The sequence below is a fragment of the Fusarium keratoplasticum genome, chromosome 4 (assembly GCF_025433545.1).
Source record: "Fusarium keratoplasticum isolate Fu6.1 chromosome 4, whole genome shotgun sequence".
Classification (NCBI taxonomy): domain Eukaryota; kingdom Fungi; phylum Ascomycota; class Sordariomycetes; order Hypocreales; family Nectriaceae; genus Fusarium; species Fusarium keratoplasticum.
The window spans coordinates 5,142,253-5,167,514 of NC_070532.1; the positions used below are offsets into that span (position 1 = coordinate 5,142,253).

The 25,262-nt window shown below is 50.9% G+C and overlaps 10 protein-coding genes across 10 annotated transcripts; 4 read left to right on the forward strand and 6 right to left on the reverse strand.

Moving 5' to 3' along the window:
• Positions 1–133: 133 nt before the first annotated feature.
• NCS57_00660700 (Aldedh domain-containing protein) lies at positions 134–1,743 on the reverse strand (the record flags this gene model as incomplete). Its single annotated transcript, XM_053056490.1, has 4 exons — positions 134–444; positions 498–712; positions 775–1,274; positions 1,336–1,743. The coding sequence occupies 4 exons, from the start codon at positions 1,741–1,743 to the stop codon at positions 134–136; spliced, it is 1,434 nt and encodes a 477-aa protein (XP_052915445.1).
• A 1,737-nt stretch (positions 1,744–3,480) lies between these two features.
• NCS57_00660800 (putative aromatic ring-opening dioxygenase family protein) lies at positions 3,481–4,604 on the forward strand (the record flags this gene model as incomplete). Its single annotated transcript, XM_053056491.1, has 4 exons — positions 3,481–3,487; positions 3,551–3,681; positions 3,741–4,409; positions 4,512–4,604. The coding sequence occupies 4 exons, from the start codon at positions 3,481–3,483 to the stop codon at positions 4,602–4,604; spliced, it is 900 nt and encodes a 299-aa protein (XP_052915446.1).
• A 1,678-nt stretch (positions 4,605–6,282) lies between these two features.
• Positions 6,283–7,414, forward strand: NCS57_00660900 (Epimerase domain-containing protein; the record flags this gene model as incomplete). Its single annotated transcript, XM_053056492.1, has 3 exons — positions 6,283–6,541; positions 6,595–6,939; positions 6,993–7,414. 3 exons carry the CDS (start codon positions 6,283–6,285, stop codon positions 7,412–7,414), a joined length of 1,026 nt encoding a protein of 341 aa, XP_052915447.1.
• Positions 7,415–9,173: 1,759 nt separating this feature from the next.
• Positions 9,174–10,558, reverse strand: NCS57_00661000 (Fumarylacetoacetase; the record flags this gene model as incomplete). Its single annotated transcript, XM_053056493.1, has 3 exons — positions 9,174–9,739; positions 9,793–10,140; positions 10,201–10,558. 3 exons carry the CDS (start codon positions 10,556–10,558, stop codon positions 9,174–9,176), a joined length of 1,272 nt encoding a protein of 423 aa, XP_052915448.1.
• Positions 10,559–10,940: 382 nt separating this feature from the next.
• NCS57_00661100 (FAD-binding-3 domain-containing protein) lies at positions 10,941–12,344 on the forward strand (the record flags this gene model as incomplete). Its single annotated transcript, XM_053056494.1, has 3 exons — positions 10,941–11,237; positions 11,905–11,910; positions 12,003–12,344. 3 exons carry the CDS (start codon positions 10,941–10,943, stop codon positions 12,342–12,344), a joined length of 645 nt encoding a protein of 214 aa, XP_052915449.1.
• Positions 12,345–13,782: 1,438 nt separating this feature from the next.
• On the forward strand, positions 13,783–15,464 carry NCS57_00661200 (MFS domain-containing protein; the record flags this gene model as incomplete). The annotated part of the gene is made up of 4 exons (XM_053056495.1): positions 13,783–13,897; positions 13,955–14,279; positions 14,635–14,868; positions 14,921–15,464. The coding sequence occupies 4 exons, from the start codon at positions 13,783–13,785 to the stop codon at positions 15,462–15,464; spliced, it is 1,218 nt and encodes a 405-aa protein (XP_052915450.1).
• A 242-nt stretch (positions 15,465–15,706) lies between these two features.
• Positions 15,707–16,315, reverse strand: NCS57_00661300 (uncharacterized protein; the record flags this gene model as incomplete). The annotated part of the gene is made up of 1 exon (XM_053056496.1): positions 15,707–16,315. The coding sequence occupies one exon, from the start codon at positions 16,313–16,315 to the stop codon at positions 15,707–15,709; it is 609 nt and encodes a 202-aa protein (XP_052915451.1).
• Positions 16,316–17,295: 980 nt separating this feature from the next.
• Positions 17,296–18,700, reverse strand: NCS57_00661400 (TauD domain-containing protein; the record flags this gene model as incomplete). The annotated part of the gene is made up of 4 exons (XM_053056497.1): positions 17,296–17,458; positions 17,518–17,823; positions 17,887–18,373; positions 18,427–18,700. 4 exons carry the CDS (start codon positions 18,698–18,700, stop codon positions 17,296–17,298), a joined length of 1,230 nt encoding a protein of 409 aa, XP_052915452.1.
• Positions 18,701–19,109: 409 nt separating this feature from the next.
• On the reverse strand, positions 19,110–20,585 carry NCS57_00661500 (uncharacterized protein; the record flags this gene model as incomplete). Its single annotated transcript, XM_053056498.1, has 1 exon — positions 19,110–20,585. The coding sequence occupies one exon, from the start codon at positions 20,583–20,585 to the stop codon at positions 19,110–19,112; it is 1,476 nt and encodes a 491-aa protein (XP_052915453.1).
• A 1,714-nt stretch (positions 20,586–22,299) lies between these two features.
• Positions 22,300–24,791, reverse strand: NCS57_00661600 (Glyco-hyd-65N-2 domain-containing protein; the record flags this gene model as incomplete). Its single annotated transcript, XM_053056499.1, has 2 exons — positions 22,300–22,807; positions 22,873–24,791. 2 exons carry the CDS (start codon positions 24,789–24,791, stop codon positions 22,300–22,302), a joined length of 2,427 nt encoding a protein of 808 aa, XP_052915454.1.
• Positions 24,792–25,262: the final 471 nt, after the last annotated feature.

The following is a 25,262-nucleotide window of genomic DNA, read 5'->3' on the forward strand; positions in this document are numbered from 1 at the left end:
TCTTCTGGCTCAGTTAACCCATCGAGGGCCGGGCTTCAACTATAATAAAGAACACATTTTCAACACATCATAGCATCATATCCCAATGCTAACACAGTGGCCTTTCAGATACCTATTATGGACTTCTCCCCAATTACAGCCCGCGGTAGAGCTCCCATCCCTTGTGCAGCCCAAAGCCAATGCCAGCGAGGCCAAACGCTGCAAACGGCAACAAGTAAAACGTCGCACCCAAGTACACACCGACCTCGAAAAATCCTATCGCCCCGGCCTTTGGCTGGCCGGTTGGCTTCAGGGGCCGTCGCGCCTCTCTCAGCAGCTTCCCCGTGTCCTCCTTCACCGCCGCCCTTGTACTGACCACGAACTGCGGGCTGCTAAATTCGAACATCTGCCGCGTGTATCGGGTCCTGTCCGACACCGGATACCTGAGTGCTGGCACTGGGCCAACTGGACTGTGTGTAAGCATATGTAGTTCCGTGCAGGTTAGGTGGTCAACTTACTGTGAAACCTCCGGGGGATGTGATTTACAAACGAAACTCGGGCCGGGATGTATTGGCTGAGGTACTTTGCCTCCTTCAGTCCCGCAAAGATGTAGACCGCTCCTAGCTCAATGCCGCTGTTGGAGAGCCGGTCGATGGCATCGTCCAGACTAGTAACAACATCGACGCTGAGTATGCGGCTTGCGATTTTTCTCCCCAGGAAGCCGTTGTGTTTTCTGTTGGATGCTTTGTCAGTGCCCAAGGAACTTACTCCGTTGATGCTACGGCTTCTGCTCACCTTCCTAGAACCGTCTTGGTCACAGAACCAACCCCCGGTCTGTCAAAGACCTCCTGAGACCCAACTGCCGCGAGAGCCTCCAGGTCTGCGTTCCGCGTGTCAGTCTCCTTCTTGGCTCCACTTGCCTGTGGCCATGCCTTGATGTTCTCGATGACCGCGTCGAGGAATTCCTCCACAGCGAATTCGTTGACCAACACCCAGTCTACGGCCTGCCGGCTCGAACCTCGGAATGCGAGGCGCGACTGAACCAGTTCCCTGGCCGCAGCCTTGACGTTGGCGGTCCGATCTACCACCCCGAGGCTGAGCGATTCTGGACGAGAAGGCAGATATTTCTCGGCGCCTGGACCAACGTCTGCGTTGCCGGTCTGATCGACAACGAGCCATGACTCGATCAGGCTGGTGTCCGGCTCGGATGTCGTTATGGAGACAGCCTCCTTGTCGTAGAGCTGTGCGAAGATTCGCCCGAGGAGCGGAGGAGTCGAAAGGAGGTTGTTGTCAAACTTTACCGTGTCAGAAAAAAAAAAGTTCTTTTCATACTCGCATATTCATGATCAGACCAACCTTGAAGACGCAGCAGGTCCCAGCTTCAGTGGCAGCTGCAAAGGCCGCTAGCACACTGTAAAGCAGCGTAAAGGTTTCCGGGACAATGTAGGCTAGCGGCTGCACCGTCCGCTTCTGCTCGTTGCTCTTGCCTCGCTTGATGCCGTATTCAACCTCCAGCTCCTTCTTGAGGTCGAGGGCGTCGTAATGCGTTCGGATCTCGTCGAGAGTCGCCGCTAGGACGAATTCAGCTTCTTCTCGGGAGAACCCATCATCGGCTTGCAAGGCCGAGATGGCCTCGGCCTCGTTCTCTGTGAGCTGTCGGTGGAGCGAGATGAGCTGCTTCTGCCGATGTCGAAGGTCCCTCATGCGGCCTTCCGTGGCCGTGGCCTGGACCTGAGCGATAGTCACGGCGGATTGAGTAGCCATTCGGATTTATCTCTTGTGATGGAAGCAATGAAAGAAAAAACCAATCTGCGATAAGGAGGCTTGAGGGAGGAGGAGTCCAATGTCTGATATAGACTAAACCCTGAGTATCGGAGCTGGTACACTACTACACTGCCGGTCCGCTACAAGAGCAGGCCATAATCATTAATCCCTGCCCCCAAGATCATGATGTGGCGTGCGGTTCGCTTCCTCCGTCTGTCATATCTCCGATGCTTACCCCGATATCTGCCCCACGGGGAAGCTCTCCACTTCCCGGAGCCCTCTGCCGGACCCCATACTTCCGAGCTGCGTGCCAAGTCCCAACCCCAGACACACCTGGAGATGGCAAATCAGGTCGATGCTCGCCCGAATATCTTAGCATCTCCTGCTCCACTCATCAACAGAACTCCTTGACCTGCCAGCCTGCTCGTCGAATCCAGATTTCACTCAATACTCGTAAATTCACTGCCAACAAGCATCATGAGCACCGCAACCACCACCACCAGGACCATTCAAGAGGCTCCAATCTCCCCCTTCCAAGGCGTTGGGAGAAGCACGAGAACGGACAATGCTGGAGAACGCATCAGCGAGTTCCTCACGGCCAACAACAGCGTCACCGGCCGCGAGCCAAACACAAACCCCCCGGACTGGCGCTCTGACCAGCGTCGAGTGCCTGCTCATCGTCCACCGGTTGTCCACGATGACTGGGTCGCCATAGGAGGGCCGCTGCCGGTGAGGCTCTTCCTGTGGACTATGTTTCATGGCTGCGAGATGCTGCGCGTAAGTGTCTGCTTTCTTGATGCTCCCCACCTTTCCGTCCACAGCTTGCAGAGTATTTTTGAGGATCTTGCGTGGCTGATTGTTCTTGCACCCAGTGGGCGTATACGTTCCCGACCGCACTTGGCCTGCACGATCGTGGGTACTTCCAATATCAAGTCGCAGGAGAGTGGTAGTGGGAGTCTTGGTGGGAGTCAGAGAGAGTAGGATGAGAAGACGAGTTGGAATCCTGTTCACAATCCAAGTTCACTAGGAGGATGTCCCCATTGTAGCTTTCGAATCGAGAGAGTATTGTTCGAGTACCCTCGCCAGCCATTCCCTCAACAAATTGTGAGGCCTCTACCCTGCTCTGTAAATGTAGAAAAGCCTTATTCCGAGTTTACCGACGAATTTACATTAATTGTTGACACTGGAACTTTGTTTTGCCGTTTTCTTCTACCTTGTTCAGTTGACTCGTTCGAAGAGCATGTTGGGAGAGACATATTCATCGAGAGCTACCTCAGCGTCATAATCCGTTTGGAGAAAGTCAGGAACGAGGCATCAACAAAACCACCTGGAAAGTTTAGGTAAAACGTGTATGTTCTAACCGATGGCTGTTCTCGTCCGACATCATACCTGTTATCTGTAACCCGACTCACTTGCCGCGCTCCCCTGCCTGGCCTCCACCGGCCGGATGAGGTGGAGACCCTTTGCCGCCTTGACTAGGGGTAACATCCGTGTGGGGAGGTTGCTAGGACATCACAGTAGGCCGCCACCCCCCTCCCCCCCAACTCTTTGATGGCGAAGGCCAACCTCAAGCTGTCATGAAAGGGCAGATATAGCCTCCGTGGGCTCATTTTACAATCATATTTCTCCAAACGATTTCTGTTTTAGACTCGCCGGGAATAGTCTTTCACCCCTATATCTTCTGAACCACCGGAACTCTCCACCAGAACCGCTGTCCATTCGACAGGCTCAGGAACGATGGCTGGTAAGATTAGCCGTTAACGAACTGGCGCTCAACAACGCACAGATTCCCTAACTTCTCACTTAGACCTACCGCCTGTCCATTTCCTGTCCCACGGGACGACGATGCTGTTGGGGGAAGACTCACGGGTCAGGGACTACTGGCGGAAGATTGGCCAGGACGCCTTGAACCATGGCATTAAAGGTGTCATTCTAATGGTGACTACACTTCTATAATTCTCAATCAAAGCCTTCTGAGACTCACGGGTGTCAAATAGGGGGCCCATTGGTGGGTCGACGACAACAAGATAAAGATTGGCATGAACCCAACGCCCAGCGTCATGCCAGTGTCCAACGTTCATCCAAAGCATTGGAGAGATTACAAACCAAACCCGGACCTGGAGACGGGCCGACGATGCGTCGGAATGCTCAGAGGCGCTGGCTTCGAAGTGGAAGAGGACCCCAATAGGACCTGGATGATCGACGTGTTCCCCATCCTCGTCGCCATGTTTCCCAACGGATGCCCGCCAGTCACAGTGGTGTCCCTGAACTCGCACTTTGACCCCTTTGACCACGCCCGGATGGGGACAGTGCTGAGGCCACTACGAGAGGAGGGCTATCTGTTTATCGGCTCGGGAGGAGGCGTTCATAACCTCTACCGTACAGAGTGGAAGTACATGAACAAGTACAAGGATAATTTCGCCATGGAACGGCCCCCCGACCGCGAGAACATCGAGTTTCGAACCGCACTGGAGGACGTCATTGTCAAGAACGGTGGAGGGCCCAAGCTTAGGAGGGGCCTGGCCAGGCTGATGAAGCATCCATACTTCCGCGATGCACACGGAACGGATGAACACTATATCCCCGCCCTGTTCATCGCCGGTGCCATTGGAGAGCCAGAAGATGAGGGCGCTGAAGGACTTCTCGGTGCAGAGCTTTGGGAACTGGTAAGAGCTCCTCCCTACCCCCGAGGGGTGATTTCTCGTGCCTACTCTTTCTTGAGTTGTTGTATCACGGCTGCTAATGGAACAATGCTAACCAAGACGCAGAGAAATCAAGGTGAGACGCAGTTTACTATTGGTAAATGGACAAAGGGTAAATACTATGGAGGGTGGAAGAAGGCAACGGCAATCACAGCTTAAGGAGGTAAAGCGCGATACTATATCAAGCGTCAGGCAACAGCCTGCTGCCTTTGAGGTCGGTTAACTGAACACACGTATAAGAGACCGACTCTCGTCACTCCTTTAGATAGAAAAACAAGCGCTATTTTGATCCTCATAGCCCATCAGTACCTGCGACAGACTCTTTGACCCCTTCAGTTACGTTAAATGACTAATCTAGCTGGCTGTTGCACTAAACTGGCAGTCAATAGTAGACGGCTTCTTGGCAGCAATTCTATGTCCGAGTTTGAATCAACCCGATGGAACCCTAATCATGATGGCGACTAGTCACGAATTGAGAGAATATTTATTTCAATTCTCAAATGCCTAGTCTGTATATTCGAGTTGTTTTTCGCCCCTGCTACATCTCCAGTTGTTCGTTGCCTCAAAGATCTCAGGACAACCCTTAACTAAGAAGCCCCAGTTGCGCAAAAACGCAGCATTAACCTCCCACGCGTTCCAATCCGAAGGCTCACCCCATACAATCATAGCAGGACTGCTACTTAACTCATCCACTCTCATGCCAAGGATATCGTCGCAGAACCTATCATCATTTAGCAGCCCTAGAGCCATGAACCGAAGCATATTGTCCCGCAGTGCTGGAAAGGGCAACAAGTCGATCCAAGGATGGTGAATAATTTTCTTCTGGAGTTCAGTAGGCTGTAAGGCTCTCGGAAACTCTGAAGACGAGTGGTTTGGAAGTGAGGGGCCGGAGAGATTGAACGGCGATATGAGATCGACACAGCAAAGGCCTACAGAAGGAATATTCAAGTAGGCAGCATTGCGTGCCAGTGCATTGAGGACGTTGATTCTTGTCACAAGAGGCAAGGCCGTGAGTCTCGGGGCATTGAGAGTGTACTCCTCGTAAGCTTGCTGAAGCAAGTCTCGAAGACGACATGCCTCATCCGCTTGGACCAGAAGCAAAAGGCCTTCTACGCTGCCCGTGAAGGTATTTTCGCTAGGGCCTGGCGGAGCGGAGGGAACCTGGCAAGCGGGCAAGGCATCAGAAGACCTTGCCGTGTTCAGCTTTTGTCTTCTGCCTGTTCTCAAGTCCGCATTAGTCAGGCTTCAGTTGAGGCTGTCAGTCAAAATTGACTCACGCCACGCCCTCTGGTTCAGGCGATTCTGCAATCTCTTCCTCTGTGCCGTGCTCGTCACGCCCGTCCAGTCGTCTCTATCATTCCACAAGTCTGGCGGATTGTAGAAGCGCTCGAGAGAGGTTCGCTGGATTGAAGTTGTACTATCATTGGAAGCCATTGGTCAAGATGAAGTTTCTGAGACGCCTCAGCAGAGGGCAGGCCCCGCATTTATGCAACTGGCTTATTCCCCACCTTGAGGAGGAGCTACAGGAACGTTACCCGAGTTGAGTTAGAACGTCATGCGCATGCAACTGGCTTATTCTCCATAATGAGCGTCATCTGCCACCCAAGAGTGAGGGTCTCAATTCTGGTTGGTGCAGGACAATGCAACCGGCTTATGCCCCACGGCATGAATGGGTCCAGAGTGAGCCTTGACACTCGTCTCTTCCATGGCGTCGAGATAGGTTCATTATATAGACCTATGCCTGCTCTTCATTCATGCGAACTTCGCTAGAACAGAGTTCCAGTCGACGCTTTCTCCTTGCACAATCTCAAGCATACTGCCGCTTTCCATTCCTCTGATGACCCTCTCTGGCATCAAAGACCCCGCCGTCCCCTTCGGCAGCTTGATCGTCATTTCTGGCGTTAGCGGCTTCATCGGCTCCCATGTCGCCGACCAAACTCTTGCCGCAGGCTACAGGGTTCGCGGGACCACAAGAAGTTTGCTGAGAAGTGCGTGGGTGGAAGATTTCTTCAGGAGCAAGTATGGTCCGGATAGCTTTGAGCTGGTCGAAGTGCCAGACATGGCCCTTGAGGCTGCTTTTGATGCGGCCACGTCTAGTATAATTCCCTACCTGTAACATTTCAGACACTTGCGCTTACTTTTTTACTAGACGCCGCTGGCTTTATTCACGTTGCAAACGACATGACCGGCTCTACTAACCCCCAGTCCGCGATAGCCAGAGCAGTAGACGGTGCCCTCAACGCGGTGAAAGCGTCGGCGAAAGAGCCCAACATGAAGCGATTCGTGTACACCTCGTCCTCATTTGCAGCAGCTCTGCCCAGGCCAGGAGAGGCGTTCACCATCAAGGCCGATACTTTCTACGAAGAGGCGGTCGAAGGCGCCTGGAAGCCCAATCCTCATCCGCATACCGTCTACTCTGCTAGCAAAATCGCAGCCGAACGTGCAATCTCCGAGTGGGTTGACAATAACAAGCCATCATTTGTTGTTAACTTTAGTATGGATTCTTCACAACTCGTTACGGTTGATTTGCTGACTTGGACAATTCAGTCCTTCCCAACGCCAACATTGGCCCATTGATCAGCTCTTCCAACCAAGGATATCCGACATCAGCGCGCTGGGTCAAGGCTCTTTGGGACTCAGACTATGATTCGCTAAAGAACGCTCCGCCGCAGCACTATGTCAATGTGCAGGATGATGCAAAGCTCCATGTCATCGCCTTGAGCCACCCAGCAGTGCAGCGAGAACGCATCTTTGCGATGGCCGGGCCTGTCAGCCTCAATGACATCGTCCATATTCTCCGTAAGCTGTATCCAAACAAGGAGTGGAAGAATTTGCCGGATGAGGGGGAAGATTTGAGTGTTGTTGAGCCAATTCGAAGAGCTGAAGAATTATTGATGGAGGCCTATGGGGCTGGTTTTATCAGCCTGGAAGAGAGTGTCAAGGGGAATGCTGCAGATCTAGGATCTTGATGTTCTCACTTTGAGCCTACTGTACCAATTACCGCCGGTAATGGCACCCAATACCATTTGTTCTGGCCTGTGCACCCTTCTTTCTGTTAGACACACGATGACGATTAGTGCACGCACAAGTGTAGCCGTGATGGTGGTCAATTGATCCGGAGCTCCATCATTGGTTCCTTCGATGATTGTGTTGTTGTTGTTGTTGCTGCTCTGGCCCCTTTTTATGCCTTGCTGCAGCCTTTCTTCCCTTCTCTCCTCATTTTGAAAGTAGAAAGCTTAGGGACTAGTCAGTTGAATCAACTCGCTAGAGGCCTTTCGCATTGCCACTGTATTTGCTGGAAGTTTGTCGTCGATGCAAGTTGTGGATACCCTGGAATTGTAAACTGGGTCCACTGAAATTGCTTCGAATGCGTCTGCAGCTGGTTCGAAGATACAGCTGGTAGGACTCTTAGCTGCCCTATAGTCTACTAGTATTAAAATTTTACCCTATGTAACAAAAAACATTAATAGCTCAGCCGACATTTTTCATAAGTGATAGGGTCAATCGTGCTAGAAAGGGGCCTGGTACAGATTCCAGCGGATGCAACGTACAAAGATAAATTATACGCAGTATCAGGAAAGCCGCTGTAGCAGCAACAGCTAGAGGTAGGAGTTCCCATTGCCTAGGAGGATACTCGCCGAGGATGGCTATGGTTTAGGCGTTGCTGGCAACGTGGATTGCTTGTCAAGTGATGTCGTAGAATTTTGTATAGTGGCATTAGACATTCCCGGTCCTGTGACGGTCATGTAAGTAGTATTGCGCTGATGACGTTGACGCAGGCTCTTCTTGGCTGCCCGCTCAGAAACCCCGCAGACAGTCGGAGGGATGTCCGGGTCGGGTACCCCGCCGGCTGGCTACTCCGCAATACGTGTTCCGATCTACGTGGAGGCAAAATTTGGGGGAAATCTGAGGGGAATCGGAAAGATGACATCCCATCGTTGTGACTCGGATACGACTGCATGATGCCGCAGGCACGGATCAACGTATTACCGCTGACTGTAGGACCCGTGAGCGGGAACCACTCTCTCACTCTGTTTGAACAAGTGAGTATGTGAGGATATCTCATGATGGACATGGTGAGATACTCCTTGGGCTATGCTCACCAAAGACTACGCAGAACCCCCTAATACAGACACTCTAGCTTCCTTGAACTTTAAATACAAGTTGATTACTCAAGAATACTTCTTGACATTACCCGACGTGATACGATACCCTAGGCTCAGTTCGCTACGCCCCGTTACAACTTCCAATAGAACATGAACCAATCAGGTTACGGTTTACTACGGGTGGTGTGCACCGGATGCCAAGAGCACGCCACTCAACTGAGCACCATCTAAACGGCCCTCGCTCGACAAGCTCATTATCCCGCCAGTTGCATAAACCTCCAGCCTGGACCCCCTACCAAAGCTGACGGCCAGGCTCGCACTGATCGCTTGATGGCCTAGCCAAGTCTGTAGGCGCTATGGATGGCTTCATTGCCAGGTGACGGTCAAAGGACCTATTCCAAGCCTAGTCGGAGCCTTCCGCCCCAAAGCAGTACAAACCACTCAACTTCAAGGCAACGAATGGTCTACTCTTACGGCTATTACAGGAGAGATACCACTGCGGTACCGGATTAAGCTTGCGCCTTCACCGACAGAGGCAATCAACCTCGTACTTAGCAGAGATTTCGTCAAATTCTAAATCAAGTCTCTAAAACCATATTGCTTATTCCCGACTAATCTATTTTTAGTCGTTCCTATGCGGTTTATCAGAAGGGCGAGCGGGGAGCACCTCTCCAGTGCACTCTCCAAAGCCGACCCCAGATCCTTCTCCGCCAGCAATTGCCGTGATACGAACTGCATCACCATCCTCTAGAAAAGAACGATTGGTGCCATCTTCGAGTTGAGTAGGTGTTCTCCCCCCTTCCGTTTCCTCCAGAAGACAGCCATAGGTACCCTTCTGGTCGCCACTGATGGTGCCCGTTGCTAAGAGATCCCCTGTCCTCAAGGGCGACCCTGCACTAACCGTATGTGCTAGCATATGGCGTACCGTCCAGAACAATGAGCTCAAGTTTGACAACCCGGTAGTAGTAGACTTGGAGTTCGATATTATCTCAACCTTGAGCATAATGGAATAAGTGGAAGCGGTAGGATCGATCATGTGGATTGAGACATCGGAATGAGTGATCGGTGCAGTTGTTTTGAACGGTTCCAAGGTTTCGTAGGAGATCACCCACGGCGATATCGATGTGCCAAAGTTCTTTCCATTCACAGGACCCAATGGAATCATCTCGAATGCTTGAATATCTCGAGCTAGCACGGCTGTTAGAGGGGTCCCAGGAGATTCCGCTGTGCATCAAACTCACCGCTCCAATCATTCATCAGCACGAAGCCGAAAATATGATCATCAGCATCTGTGGCGTTGAGTCTTGCTCCCATGGGTAGTGGCTTTCCGACAATCGCTGCCACTTCAACCTCATAGTCCAACTTCCTGGATGGACCAAACACCACCGGGGGATCTTTCGCTGAAGCGTGTCGTTCCGAGTTGTCCCAGAAATGCCCGACAGGTCGCTCAATAGGCGTCCCCGAGACCACCACAGAGCTCGCACGTCCTTGATAGCACATTGGAAACTTGTAGAAAGATGGAGGCGCGGACTTCTGGCCAACCATAATTTGACCAGCATTCTGGACGTGGTTCAAACTGCAAGAGAAGTCTAGCGTCTCAAATATGAGTAAAATCTTGGGAGCATATCAAATCATAGTCCAAAACATACCGGTAAAGTCGCCTATGCTGATAGGCAAGTGCATTGTTACGTCCTGTGTATGTTCTGCATGGTTCCGCCAAGAAGCTTCTGTATTTTGGTCCGTGAGTGCGCTTTGGATGGCATGCCTGACGCTCTGGTGGACAGATCGTGGCAGCGCGGCGAACGTATTCAGGGTCGGCTCTGCGAAAATTCCCTTGGGTAGTTCAGGTATTTCCGCAAACACCCCCTGCAGAGCAAGGCAGTCAAGGAATATTACCTGATTGGCCAGGCGTGTGACGCACTGGGGCTCAGGGCGCTTTTTCGACGAAGCTATTCCAAACGGAATATTTGCCAGCGAAAAGTGGCTCTCGCAGTCACTGGAGGTCATTTGAGCGACTTTTTTCGTCTCTGCACAAGCGATGCGCATATGTTTTTGTGTCTATACTTTTTTCCCCTACCTGTATTTGTATTACTCCGTACTCCATGCCGAGAAATACTTTGCCGCTGTGTTCGGTCCTCCACTTTTGCACAATTACATTTAGATGCCACCACTTGCCGACAGAGGTCTATTCCATCTTCCCCACATCCCGATAGAAGACGGCTCGCAAGTTGTCACGCAGTACAAATAAGTGCTACAACGAAGCCATCGAAATTGACGCTCATCTGATCCTTTTTCAGCCGAAGAACTCACTAACCTTCGCTTCCTACGCCTCACGACCTTCATAGCCCCTTTCGCGTACCTTCTAGAGGTACTGCATCCTTTCAGAACAATGGCCAGCGATCTACCCCAAGTTCAGCGGTACATCACCACCCACGACGCTTCCGGCAAATCCGTAATCGACCAGTCGATACCTACTGCTGCGCCGTGGTATAGCTTACCTGACAACTCGGCCATCTTCGCACAATGCTACGCAACTCGCGGCTTTCCTGTCAACCTGTCTGGCGACAAAGACCTCCAGCAGTACCGGGAGTTCCTGGATGACGCCCCAGGCTTGGTTGTTTCGAATGGAACTGTACTGCGTTACGTCGACATCGGGCCAAACGTGACATCGCCGATACATCGCACTGTCAGTGTGGATTTTGGTCTGGTGTTGGAAGGGGAGGTGGAACTAATCCTTGACTCTGGGGAGACGAGAATACTGAAGCGGGGAGACGTGTGTGTTCAGCGTGCTACTATGCATGCCTGGAGGAATACGAGCAACACAAGTTCAGCAAGGCTGCTCTTTGTACTTCAGCCTGCCCGACCTTTCAAGATTGGAGGGGAGGATGCCAAGGAAGATTATGGTGGAATGGCAGGAGTGAAAGCTTCAAGCTAGTCGCTAGGTTAGGGAAATCAGCAACAACAAAAAACCCATTTCCTGTCAACATTGAAGACTGAAGCTCTTGCAAGATATGCGCTTTTCCTTCCTACATAGAAAAGGGTTTCCAGTACGCTAAGCCTCAGGTATCAATTGTTGCCGAGTTGACAGGAAGCGTCAGTGAACTGGACGAATGGAGAGGCGACCTGGATGGGTATTGGCCAGACGGGAGGTGACTCCACTCCTACTGCATTAGATCCAACATTTGAAACCCATCCGGAGTTCTCGGGGAAAGCCCCCATTAAAAGGCGAATGTACCTTCACTCTGTGAATCTGAGGTGCTGTGGAGTTTTGCGGGTTCGGTGATTCCGGGGCCATCGGGGGAAGAAATACGGAGACCACACATTCCATTCTTGCACCTTGTCTCCACCTACAGAGTACCGTAAGTGAATATTAATTATCACATCCCTTACGATGAATTGTTGCCGCAGAGGAGACATTCCAGCTAACTGCTTATGTTTTAAACCCGATCAGCCTTACTCCGTTCTACCAAGCATCTCAGTTCCCTGCTCCCTGCGTGCCAAGATGGTGGCAATGATAACCCCCAAGAAGATTGTCGTTCTCGGCGGAGGTCCTGCCGGAATGGCCACGGCACTTTCCTTTATCAAAGCCGGGTTCAAAGTCAAGGTCTACGAAAGGTATCCTTCCGCCAAACCCGCGGGAACCCTCCTCAACTTGTGGCCACCTCCCATCCACGCTCTGAAAAGCATGGGTGTCGACGTCAAGGGCCTAGGTGCTCCTTGCCATACCAGTTTCCGCAACTCAATGGGCCATGTGCGAGCCGATCTCCGATTGCCCCGAAGAGATCATCGATGAATATGGCGGGGGCTTCATTGGACTTCTCCGCCCCTGTCATTCGAGGGGGGGTTCGTGTCTTAGACAAGGGCCCAACTCTATTGGGTTGGCACCGTCGACGGCCGCAGATTCTGGACTTGTGAAGGTGATGTGCTGGACTCATTCCTTGATTTCTTGTTCTACTGCCTGCCCTTTGTCAGGTGCAGTTGACGAGGTTGATGTGGTGGAATGTGAATAGTGTATCTCTGGTAACTGCATGCATCTGCTTTCTTTGTAATTTGCGCACATCTAGTCATGTAACACAGTAGTGAGACAGTCGACGTGATAATGACGTCTTACACTTCGGAGGAGAGATGCCGCATGTTCATGCACTGATTGAAGGATGCAATGATAATTAATGATGGAAGGGCAACGTCAGCAGTAGATAATGATGAGATATAAAGGTAGAAGATTACTAGATGAATGTTCACGTATGATACGGCCTGTTGAGGAGCTGGCATGTCATTCATATTGGATGTGTTGAGGGACCACAGGGAAGTTATGATTATGAGAAAACACGTACAGCCGTTAATAACGACAGGGTCGAGTTAAAGGAGAACTTCCTTTGGTTTGACCAATATTGTTACTTTTAATACTTGGGCGAAAATCAAGATTGACTATGAAAGAAGATCGCTGAGTGCAACACTCCTCAATACCTAGGGTAGGTGAGGTTGAGCAACACATACGGGACGGGGCAGCCTTGGCAAAGGGGATCAAGTTTAGTGCTACTGCGTTATATACACTGTCAACGATGGTATGTATTGTAAAAATTATCGTGAAAATGCCTAATTATCATGCCCATGTTCCACAAAATGTTTTTGGTCTACGCCAATCTTGAGGCACAAATAGACCAGCCAACACGGTAGACATTCTTAGGCCTCCGATGCTAGACACGATGCTGAAAACAAGGATAGTTATCCTTGCTCATAGTATTTTAACTCGACTGATTGCAGAACTAGACCTGTCTCTATTGTTTCTGTTTCTTAATAGGCTAGTAGTTATCCTGGGGTGGTGCCTAGAATCCGAACGTCTGATCATTGAACAAGAACTTGATATGATGCGATGGTTTGTTGACAATGTGTTCTTTATTACAGTTGAAGCCTGGCCCTTGATGGGACAACTAAGCCAGAAGGCCGAACAAGATCTCGATGCAAGAACAACTCGTCTCTTTGGATTAAATCCTGATACCTAGTTTAACTCTGGTTCTATTTTTCTCATCGTCGAAACTGGTGACCAAAATTTGTCGTGCCTGAACCTTGGTGAGATTTCGCCCGAGCTCGGCCAAGGAGCAATTCTCATGTGTCATAGGATCTCATTCAACTCATCACTCAAGGTTTTCCTTGGAAAACTGAAAAGCTTGCGCATTCCACCCCTGATCTCTCCTTATTCTCGTAAACAAGTGCGAATCCCCTCGGCCAGCATGTCGACGCAGACGCAGGCAGTCTTGGCTCATGACAGCGATGAATCATCATCAGAAGAGCTCGTTCCCTCGACTATTTCGGATACCACTGATGATGACTTAGAGCTCGATATCGGTAAGGCTAGCGAAATCTTTGGCTTTAAAACGGTAGTTATCACGGTTTAGTTGTCAGGCGTCACCTTCACCTCCAGTCTCATCAACGGCTTGGTTATCATCGGACTACCAGCAATCACAAAAGACCTTCAGCTACCGCCCCCTCTGGCCTTTTGGCCGGCATCAGTCTCTGGCCTGGCTACAGCTTCTAGCTTGCTACTGGCCGGGGCGGTTGCTGATGTCCTAGGGCCAAGATGGGTTGATCTTGTCGGCTGCTTTGCGAGCGGAGCTCTGATGATTGGATCAGGGGCATCTGGCAAAGGCACAGAACTCGTTGCGTTTCGGGCTCTTCAGGGATCGGGTTGGGAATGCATCTTGCCTCGTCAGTCGCTATCATCACTCAAGTTCTGCCTCACGGGCGAGGCCGTAACATGGCCTTTTCTTGCCTGGGTCTAAGCCAGCCTCTTGGGTTCTCGATTGGCTTGGTTCTGGGTGGTGTCTTTGTTGACACTATTGGCTGGCGAGCGGGATGGTACCTTTCTGGGGCTTTGACTCTCTTCTTTTCTGTCGTGGGCCTGTGGGCGCTTCCAACGAGGCAAGATGACCGAAATTTGAACGATATCCTACGAGATTTTGGAACCAAAGTTGACTGGGTTGGCGCTATACTCGCATCTACTTTCATGACAGTGATGTGTTATTTGCCAGCGTAACTCTTCCTCCAAGAAGGGTATTGTGGGAATGTAACTAACAAATCACTAGTTTTCTGAGTGCGGATGTGGAAACAATTCGTCAGCCTGGGAGCATCGCTATGCTTTGTCTGAGCACAATTGCTTTTCTCGCCTTCGTCGGTTGGGTTCATCGTCAGGATGAAGCCAAGAAGCCAGCTTTGATCCCAAACTCCATTTGGAAGAATGCGACCTTTTTCAGTATTTGTGTCACTATTGCCCTATCATTTGCTGTCCTGAATTCCATGGAATTGTTCTGCAGCTTGTTGTAAGTTGGCTGATACACACCTGAGGACAAAACCTTTTCTAACAAGACTCAGCTTTCAAGAGATCCAGCATCTACCAGCTCTTCAAGCGTCCATTCGGATCTTGCCCTGCACACTAGTTGCTGCACTTGTCAATATCGTTGTGGGTCTTTTCGTCCACAAGATTCCTGCTATCTGGATCGTCACTGTCACGTCGATACTTTGTGCTGGCTCTCCTCTACTGATGGCTGTTATCGATCCCTCTTGGCCTTATTGGGGTAACGCGTTTGTGGCACAGATATTGCAACCTATTAGTTGTGATGCACTTTTTACGGTCGGGTTGATCATCATTACCGACGTCTTCCCTGAAGATACGCAGGGTCTTGCTGGGGCAGTGTTCAACACAGCCGCACAGTTCGGAAGCGCGCTGGGTCTGGCTATCCTCCAGGTGATATCCACACAGGTGACAAAGGACTCAAACAGCACTGACAAAGTGGTTGCCCTCATGCAGGGGTATAGGGCCAGCTTCTGGACGATGTTTGGCATGATGCTACTATGTACGATTGTTGGACTGCTGGGATTGAGGAAAGCGGGACGAATCGGCCTCAAACGAGACTAATTGATCGTTTTGGGCGGGCGTTGGAGACGAGACAAGCGATTACACGAGATGGGCGACGCGATTGGAGACAATTCGTCTGTTGTGGCAAATGAACGACTACCAGTTTTAACAATACAATAACGTGTATGTATACAATGACCCCATTATGATATCCGGATGTATGCCAATGCCGCCTCGATGATTGATGCAAAAGGCTGTAATTTTAAATGCGAGAAAAAACAGACAAAGAACCGAAAGGGCTCTTAAATGTTGAAGGCACCGAGAGCCATCGAGGAGAAGAGGAGAGCACCGATGGTGAGGCCAAGGGTGCTGACGCTGGACTGGGGAACGACACCAGCGGCGGCGTTGCCGGTGGAGGTTGAGCTGGCGGAGCTGGCAGTGCCGGAGGCGGTGCTGTCGCTGTCGTCGCTGTCCTTGTCATCGCTATCCTTGTCGCTGTCCTTGTCATCGCTATCCTTGTCGCTGTCCTTGTCCTTGTCGTCGTCCTTGTCGCTGTCGCCGCCAGAGATGACGGAAGCCTGGGCGGAGGCGGGGACGGCGGCGTCCTTGGTCTTGGAGGCAACGTCGGAGGAAACGCTCTTGGGGACGCTGCAGAAGACGGCCTCCCAGGGAGCACCGTTCTCGTAGAGGCAGTCGGCGAGGTCGCTGACGGTCTGGTCGAGGGCAACACAGTAGATGCCGCAGTCGTTGTGGTAGCTGACGATCTGAGCATCACCGCAGCACTTCTTCATGATGTCGGTGTGGTTTCCGGTGTAGGGCATGGCGCAGGTGGTGTCCTGGTTGGGAGAGTCGTAGAGGTTGGTGCATGCCGTGGTGGCAGTGGCAGCCGCGGTGGTGGTAGTGGTGGACATGATGGCGGTGGATTAAGATGGATGTAATATTACGTTCAAATGTAACGAAAGACGCAAATAGCGATCGATTGAATAGAATAATAACGAGAGAACTTGATGATGGCGGATCGAGTCTGACAGAAGCTGAACAGGCGATGGTTCGGTTTTATTTAACCAAGGTCGAGTTGATCCGGCTGACGCGTTAAAGGGGTTAATCCGGGGGCACCCACTTTTACAAGGCAGACAGCCAATCCCCATATTTAGAAACTTGACTAATCTTCGTATTTGCCTTGGCTTGGAACACGCCAAGGGAAGATCCTGGTTGCCAGGCAACTCGAGAGTTGGGCATCATTGGTCGACATGCGAGACAGTGGAAATGCCAGGAGGCAGTGGAGAGTGATGGATACCTTTTTGCATTTGCAGATTGACAGGCAGGGCAGCGTCCCTTGGCGTTGATGATGAAGCGTCACGCCAAAATGGTAACCCGGTAGCTTTTTATATCTTGAACGGTTTCATCGTTGAAAACATAGTTCATTGACGTAACTGTCATGTCAATGCTCTAGCGGGCGTAGCAGCGAGCTTTTCTAGAACCACAACGGGCATGGCTTTAGCGAAATTAGGCCTCTCAATGCCCCGAGATTGCGATCGCCTGTTCCGACACGGGCTGTCAGCACCAGCGGCTGAAAACCCGATTGAGGATAAATTCGACCTGGGCCCAACTTGAATGTTGCAAGTCTTTTCGGTTGTCATCATTTTCACGTTTGCCGAGTTTGCGAATACTCAAAGTGGCACCATGTTGCAAGCAATGCATTGGCATTGGCCCCTGATGTGGCCCCTTTCTGTTCATGTTTGTCTTTTTATTTCGCCGGACCTTTTGAGCCGAATTTCTCGACGTGCTGGAGAAGACAGTCGCATGTGACATTGTCGCACATATTCCGACCAACCCACCCAGGATGCGTAGCCAATCGCACCTCCACGAACAAAAGTGCCAGTGGTGATCATTACCTCGCCTTGTTGCTGGAACTGCGAATGTAAGGCTCCGACGGGAAAACTTCAGCCTCTACCGTAACACCATCGTATAATTCTGCCCACCGCGATCTCAAAGCCTCTGGAGTTTTCCATGCATTCTCCGGGTCTCGAAGCCAGAGCCGCAGAAGATGTCGCCTATTAAAAGGTCAGAGTGGTGAGCTTAAGGAAGGGCAGTGACTGATAGAGACACTCACTGCTGGGTCGGCGAATCCGTAAAGCCGTCTCGCGCATGAAACACAGCAAGGTTATTGACATATTGCATGTCGCCTTTTTGGAAATCGGTTGAAACGCTCAACTTTTCCCCAAGGAAGTGAAGAGTGTCGAGAGCTTCGGCTTGGGCTTCTGTGATGGGAGGAATGTCGTGGCTTCGTGGGAGGGCCCCGAATCCGACGAAATATCGGCGAGCATACTGTAGAGCCACCCGCTCTGGGGTCGACTCCGTAGCCTTTTGGTGGTAGAGAAGTGGCCGTGTGGCAAACTTCTTGTCTGCATTGGTAAAGCTGGTATGGGTTAGTACAGTACCCAGCTGCTGCCTGGATTAGGGGCAAGAGTCGTGTTCTCACATTTCAACGTCCCAGTTCTGGGAAAGAGTGTGGACCAGGTCAGGTCGAGTTCTGGCAATCTCATTGTAGACGCGCCATGTGCTGGCCAGTCTACTAGCTCCACCCTCCAAGGCAGTTTCAAGACAGAAGAGGGAGACGATATCACCGGTATCAGTGTGAAAGACTTGCTTATCAGTCGTGTATGCAGGGCTTCCAATTGCGCCCTTCTCCTGACCCGAACTTAGATCCTTGATATGGGTCAGGACGACATCGGCAGGCTTGCCGTTGAACTTGCTGTCCTGTCGACCTCGTTGACCTGCGATGTGTGAAGAGATTCCGACATAGATGATTATATTCTCTTGTCGGCTGTACTTGTCGACGTCGAGACCGCGAATCACAAAGAAGCCATGTCCTGCATGAAGCTCATCCGAAAGTTTGCGTAGTTCGGCATGCAATTGAGGCAGAGGGAAGGTCTCAGGAGAGATCTGGCCAAGGGGGATGTTAAGAACTATCAGAGTGAGCAAGTCTACTAGAGAATAGGTGAAGTGAAATTGCGGCTACCTTGGAAATGCTTCAATGCTTGATCAATCTCGTTCGTCTGATCCGGAGACAACACATAGGCCCAATCGTACGTTTGAGCAACTGACTCTCCATCCCAGACCAGATCGCCCGTCAACTGGGTTGGAAATCCCTCAGGAACAGTCGAAGGCAGGGTTTCAGACTTGAGTCTTTGAGCTTGGCGGGCTTGGAACTTGGCGTAGTCTGGAGCGTATGCGATGTCAGGCTGTCCAGGAGGAGCCGGGGCTGCTGGAGTGATGACGACAGTGGCGGACATGATGCTTCTGTTATTCTACTGTTTTTAATGAGTTGAGTCGTGAATGAAGGATGCAAACTCTTAAAAAGACTTGATGATATTCTCCATTATTACTAAGACATTGGTGCTGTTTGGCTGCGATATACGCAAATGCGATGAGGTGATGTCACATCGAGATTGCGCCATCTCTTCCGGTTACATCAACGTTGGGGTGCATATTGTCTGGGGAAATAACGCTTCTGTGTGACTAGATCTTGTATCAAGCATGAAAGAGAATGGAAAAGCAGAATTGAGAAGCAAGGTAATAAATAACAAAATTGTAGGAAAAACTTAAAGCCAGGAATAAGCGCTCCTAACAAGAGTCTCTCCTTCAGCACCTCGAGCTCTTTCTTGAATATTCATGCTTCAAGGCACGTCTATTGTGCCGAAATCACTCTCTGAACACCTCCAATTTGGCCTTCCCTCGTAGCAAAGTCCAGGCCCAGAGCGAATCAAGGATTATAATAATTCCAAAACTGAAAACGAGACTGCCGCCAAAAACCCAACTGTGATACCACCAAGCACTATCCGTATCCAAGTGAGCAACTTGGCAAGCGATGGCCCATGGAAGCACATAAAGGAGATTGCTCGCAAGACTCTGGTATAGATACCACTTTGGTCGGGTTGCAAGTAAGATCGTGGCTAGCTGAGTCGACATGGCATAGAACACATAACACCAATCAAGAGTTCGCCACATGTATGCCGTGACTTCGGCAACTTCGTGCGAGCCGCTGAGGTAGGATGCAAACGAATAGGCCCCGTATAAAGTGAGGAAGATGGCAAGCGGAACCTCAAAGACAATCGCAAGAACAAGGGATTTCAGCGCAGGCCGTACAATGGCGAGAATATCTTTCCAGCTCGCCCTGGGTCTTCGCATATTGACGCCCACCTTTCTTCTCCACTCTCCCCAATTGTGGCCGATGAATTGAAGGGCAGTCGCCTCTAGTGCTTGAACTGGAACCATGACCAGGCCCCAGCGGATGGTGTTGAAGACACCCCAAGCCGTGGAGTAGACGGAGCCGAGTGCAACGATTGTCGTAACCAGCCAGAGATAGAGTGCGTTCCTCACGGCAGATTCGGTGAAGAAAATGAGGCCAGGACGAAGGAAAACCTTGAGCGCTTGGAAGCTTGGGCGCAGTCGATGGTGTGTCTGCGGCTCTCGTCGCAATTCTCTCAGGAGAGGCCGGGTATTTGACCATAGGAAGTAGGCAAGCCCGACAAAGGAAGCCACAAGATTGCAGACTAGCTGGATCGTGCCTTGCATGTTGACAGTCGGGGTGAAGGATCCCACATGCCACTTTGAAATTAGAAGAAAGTCGAGCAGGATATTAATGGCAAACTTGACCGAGCTGATGGCCAAGGGAATATCTGGTTTGTCTAAAGCCCTTGTTGAAGTCGCGACAGCAGTCTCAAGGATTCCGCTAAAGACGGTGAACGATGAGATGCGTATATATGTCAAGCTCGCATCCCGGACTTCGGAGGGGACGAAGCGTCTTGCGAATGCTGGGGCTGCGGCAAGAAAGACGATGCTCAATATGAATCCCGCGAGAGATTGAAACGCGATCAGGGTATGTGTCAACTGAAGACGCTTTGCAAGATCCCGTGATGCTTTGTCACCAATAATGACCCAAGCGGCTCTTGGAAGGCCTTCGTTGACGGCTTCGGCGGCCGTGTTCATGTAGGTGTATGCATCTGTCGTTACCACCATGGATGCGTCAATGTTGGCAACCCAGAGCTTGGAAAGAGTGCCGTAGAGAGCTGGAAGAATGAAAGATGCGAGATTGAAGAGAAGCGATCCTCTGTATTGTGTGCGATGCCACGGAAATCGGCGACGCCACCATTTTGGGTGTTCAGCCTGTCCGGCCATTTCGGGGTCTTGTTCCATATGCGGAGGGCGGAGCAGCTTTCAAATCCCAATGGGCAATTGAGGGCGCAGGAAGAGATGAGAAAAGAAGAGAGTTTGAAGTAATGATCTGAGGAAGCGAAGGCCTGATGACCTTGTGTAACTCGAGTTTACCCCTCACGGGGAGTGGTTGGCCTCCTGCATGAACGGCAAAGTCAGAAGACCAGGTCATAGATAGCATGTGTGAGTGGGTGGTATCAACTTTAGTAAGGGAACGCTCTACGTGTGGACTTTTGGATAATTCTGGCTCCAAAGGATGGAAGCTTTAGAAAGCAGACATCTTGTCTAGTTGACGTCTGCGAGGAGGCTGATGGAAGGTTGCGGTTGTACTGTGGCTGTTCGCTACAATCCTGAAGTATCACGGGACGTGTGGTGGATGGGAAATATTGTCCGTTTCCTCCCCCGCTCAGAGATGAAATGGGACATAAACTGCACCCCTGCAGCAAAAGTGGGGGGGGACGATGTCCGGGCTTGGAGCGCAAGGAAGAAACAGAGGGAAGACGAGGCCTTTAACAGATGCACAACAGCTGGTGAAAGAGCTAACTGCGATGCTGGACGGTTTTTGGACTACTACTTCTTAACCAACGGAGAACCCGACCAGACAGAAACTCCTGAAGCCTTCGTGGTGTATGGAGTCGACGACAGGATGCCACTTCATCAAATGGCTACGGAAATCCCTAGGCTACACATGAGTAGTGGCTCCTACGGGGATCGAGGTGTCTGCATTGGCTAGGACCGTACAGCCGTTATCTGCCTTTCCGTGGCCATTAACAGGCAGGCCCGCGAGGAAGAAAAGACGAAACAAGAGTCTGAGTGGGAGACAGCCAGGGAAGCACACCACGACTATGTCTCAAAGCCCAACAAGGAGAGTTCAGCTCAAAGCAAGAAGGCAAGAACTGGGAAAGGCAAGGCATCTCCATGCGTTGAGCTTGGGCAATGTACAGGCTCCTACATCGTCAAATGCGACACCGTATCAGATGGTTGGCCGGGGATGGGTGGCTTTATTATGGATATCGGGGATGGAAAAAACGGGACACTCATTGCCGACTATCACTTTGGGATTATCGAAGGAACTATGATCCTAAGCACATGCCAGGAGACACTGGATGCACTCGCTGGTACTTGGGATGACTCGGACGAGGGCTCTGACGATGATAGCTTTGACTCGGAAGAACCTGGCAGCGACGACGAGGACGATGGCGATAGCGAAGAAGAAGAAGAAGAAACGCCCAACTCAGAGAAGAGGTCGAATGAAGACATTGAACCGAGCAAAAAATTGGAAAAGGGTGTCGGCCCTGCACTAAACCAACGAAAGGTTACGCCCTCCCTCCCTCGTCGCGTCTACTTTCGACTGAGGGGCTGTGATACCGGTGAAGGCGATATCATCCATGATCTAGAATTTGGCCACTTGGACTTCATTGGCGATAGCTATGCTACGTTCGTTGGTCTGGCTTATAACTTTCCATGGGTGGGGGGAAATGTTGAGTTTCGAGGGTACAAAGTGGCCGACGCCCCAAAGAGGCAAGCCGCGGACTGGGATGACTTGACACGGGAGGTTTATGAGTCTGAAAGCAGGATCATATGGCACTGAAGTTGTTTATCTGTTTGCTCTCCCCAAGTATGTATGAAACGCAGGCTATGGAGTTTGGATGTGAGGACCTAGTTATAGTCTGACCGCCTAACCTGAGTTGCCACCAAGCAAGTGGACTGTTTCGCCAGACTTGAGTTTCTTTGAAAAGAATTTACTGCCCTTCCCTGAAGATTTACTCCCCGTAGTAGCCTCTGATATCGTTTGGCCTGTCCCAATCGTCACGTTCAGAGCATTCCCAAGCATGCTCGTGATCGATGCCTTGGTAAGGGCACCATCCTTCCATTCAGCATCAACCACAAACCCACCCTTTGTCACGAAGCCATTGAAAGCTCCTCGTTTTGAGGATGGCATTAGAGCAGGGAGAATATGTATCACGCCGTTGCTGCTTGATAAGAGTGACTCGGCAATGGCTGCACAGCCGCCGAAGTTGCCATCGATCTGAAATCCTGCAGGAGGTCCCATGTTGAGGAGACTGTCGTAAGTAAGATTGAAGAGGAGGTGAGTCATGTCAACTTCAAGGTTCTTGCCCTGGCCTAGTCGGGCTCGTAAGGCTGCAAGCCAAGCACGAGACCATCCCATGCTGCCAGCATCATGCCTAGGAGGAGTTAGCAAAAGGTGATGCTTATCCTGGCTCACATTGGCACTGTAAATAGCACTTACGAGGCACGCCGCTCTACGAGTTTCCTGGACGCCTCCCAGATCTTGGGATTCTCTGGCGTGATCTCGGACCCCGGATACAGGCCATAGAGGGGAGACAGATGGCGATGTCCTGGATCTGCCTCTTCAAAGTCTTCAATCCACTCCATGAGGGTACCCATTCTCGGAGAGACTTGCAGGGGAGGAAGACTTTTACTCAAAGAGTCGGCAGTCTTGACCAATTCGTCTTGTGATTTGCTCAAGACCTTGGCCGCCTGCACAAAGTTTCCGAACAGCTCGCGCAAGATCGAGTTGTCTATGGTTGCTGAAACTGTCATTGCACCAGAGTTGCTTCCATTCTTGTAAGAGGCTTCTGGAGAAACGGATGGATTGGTCACCTTCCAACCTTTGTAGTCTGAAAGGAAATCCTCGTAGAACTGCACCGCGTCTCTGAACAGATAGTAGTTCTCTTTGAGGAAGTCTTTGTCCCCAGTGTAGAGGTAATGATCGAAAACGTGCTGAAGGAGCCAAGCGTGTCCCATGGGCCAGTATGATCCTTGTGCGTAAATATCCTGGGGTGCGGCATCGCCCCATATGTCGGTGTTGTGGTGGGCGACCCAACCGCGGGCATTGTACATGTTGCGTGCTACTTCTTTGCCCGTCTTGTGCATGAGCTTCATGTGAGTGAATAGAGGCTCAGTCAAATCGGCTAGATCTGGTGCTTTATTAGGACTACTGGAGAAGTTGAAGTTGACAGGAGGCTTACTCGTGATCTCTGCTGGCCAATAGTTCATCTGAATGTTGATGTTGATCGTATACTTGGAGCCCCAAGAGGGGTCTAGGGCATTGTTCCAGATTCCTTGGAGGTTCGCAGGCAAGGTTCCAGGACGTGATGAAGAAATAAGCAAGTATCGCCCAAACTGAAAGTAGAGACTAAAGAGTTCGGGATCAAAGTCGCCTTGGGCTAGGGCCTGGCGTCTTTTGGCTGTGGTCAAGGCCTTTTGCTCATCGCTCGAAGTGCCAAGGGATAGACTCGCTCGCTCGTATAACTTTTGGTAGTCGCTCACATGGCTTTCGCGAGTTTGCGAGTAAGAGGAAGACACGGCCCTGGCGAGTGTCTTTCGAACTGTTGATAGAGGGTCGTGTTCCCGCACAGTAGTTCGCATGTCGATGTATATCAAGGCTTCGTCCGCGTTGGTTACGACAATTTGATCGCCAATTTGACGCTTAGATCCGCCCTTAATGACAATCCGAGCACCAAAAACCGCCTTGATCTGATTCGAGTTGAAAGTCGAGATAATAGTGTCTCCGTTTTCGGCGTAAGCTGTTTCCACGAACCGATTCTGCTGATTCGAAGGTCGTTGAAATTTAATGTAAAAGCTTAAGGAGCCCGGCTTTGAAGTGGTGAGCCGAACGGTCATGACGTCTGCCGGCTTGCTAGCAAGGTACTCGCGCTGATACGAGACACCATTCGCTTCGTAGTAGACACCTGCCGTGCCGTCGCTGAGGTCGAGCCATCTTTCATACTTGGTAGCTGACCCTTGGTTTTGGAAGTAGATTTGAAAGTCTCCTCCAGGCTGGTACATTCGCATGCTGGAGGGTACACCTGATAGTCCCAGATTGGCTTCAAAGGTAGCATCTTTAACATTTCCCTGGGCGAGAAGTGACTGCACCTTTGGAAGCGTGTCTTTGGCGTCTGGATTGACTCGGTCGAGTGAGGTGCCGCTCCAGAACGAGTCTTCGTTGATGTAGATGAGTTCAGTTCCAGTTACCCCCTTGATCATTCCCCCAAGCCTCCCATTTCCAATGGGCAGAGATTCGTTCCAGAGACTAGCAGGAGTGTCGTACCACAATCTCGAGGGGTTTGATTTGGAGTTGGGAGGATCAATGCCATGGCATGTTGGAAGAACCGTCAAAAGTGCTAGGAGGAAGAGTGTGCGCATGGTGAACACAAATTTGCAGCGTGTAGCCTTTGGATCTTAAATGGAGTCGGGCATAAGTATAAGTGGTAAACGATACAAGGTTGTGAGCACTCTACTACGAATTCTAAGACTTAGAGATGTATATTTATGAATTTACCTCTTCGTTCCTGTAAAATTGTTAGGCGAAGTTGAGCTGTGTACAGGGCCTCGGATTGGTGGGTTAACTATTCAGAGGAGAATGTTTTCCGAGATCAGGCTAAAACGGCTCTTATAAGCCGTTTTTGAGATCTACATTGCAGATTCCAGTGCACAGAGGCAACTCTAGAATGATCAGCACACACTAAATCCCTGCCATCGTGTGCGGGAAAACTTAGAGTGAGGGGAAAGACCGAGAAGGATTGCGGAGGTGGACGGATGAATCGAGAGAAAGGAGGGGTTCGGTTGAAGGGAGAGCATTCACGGTTGAGGCGCCTCAGTGCCTAATTAGGAGAT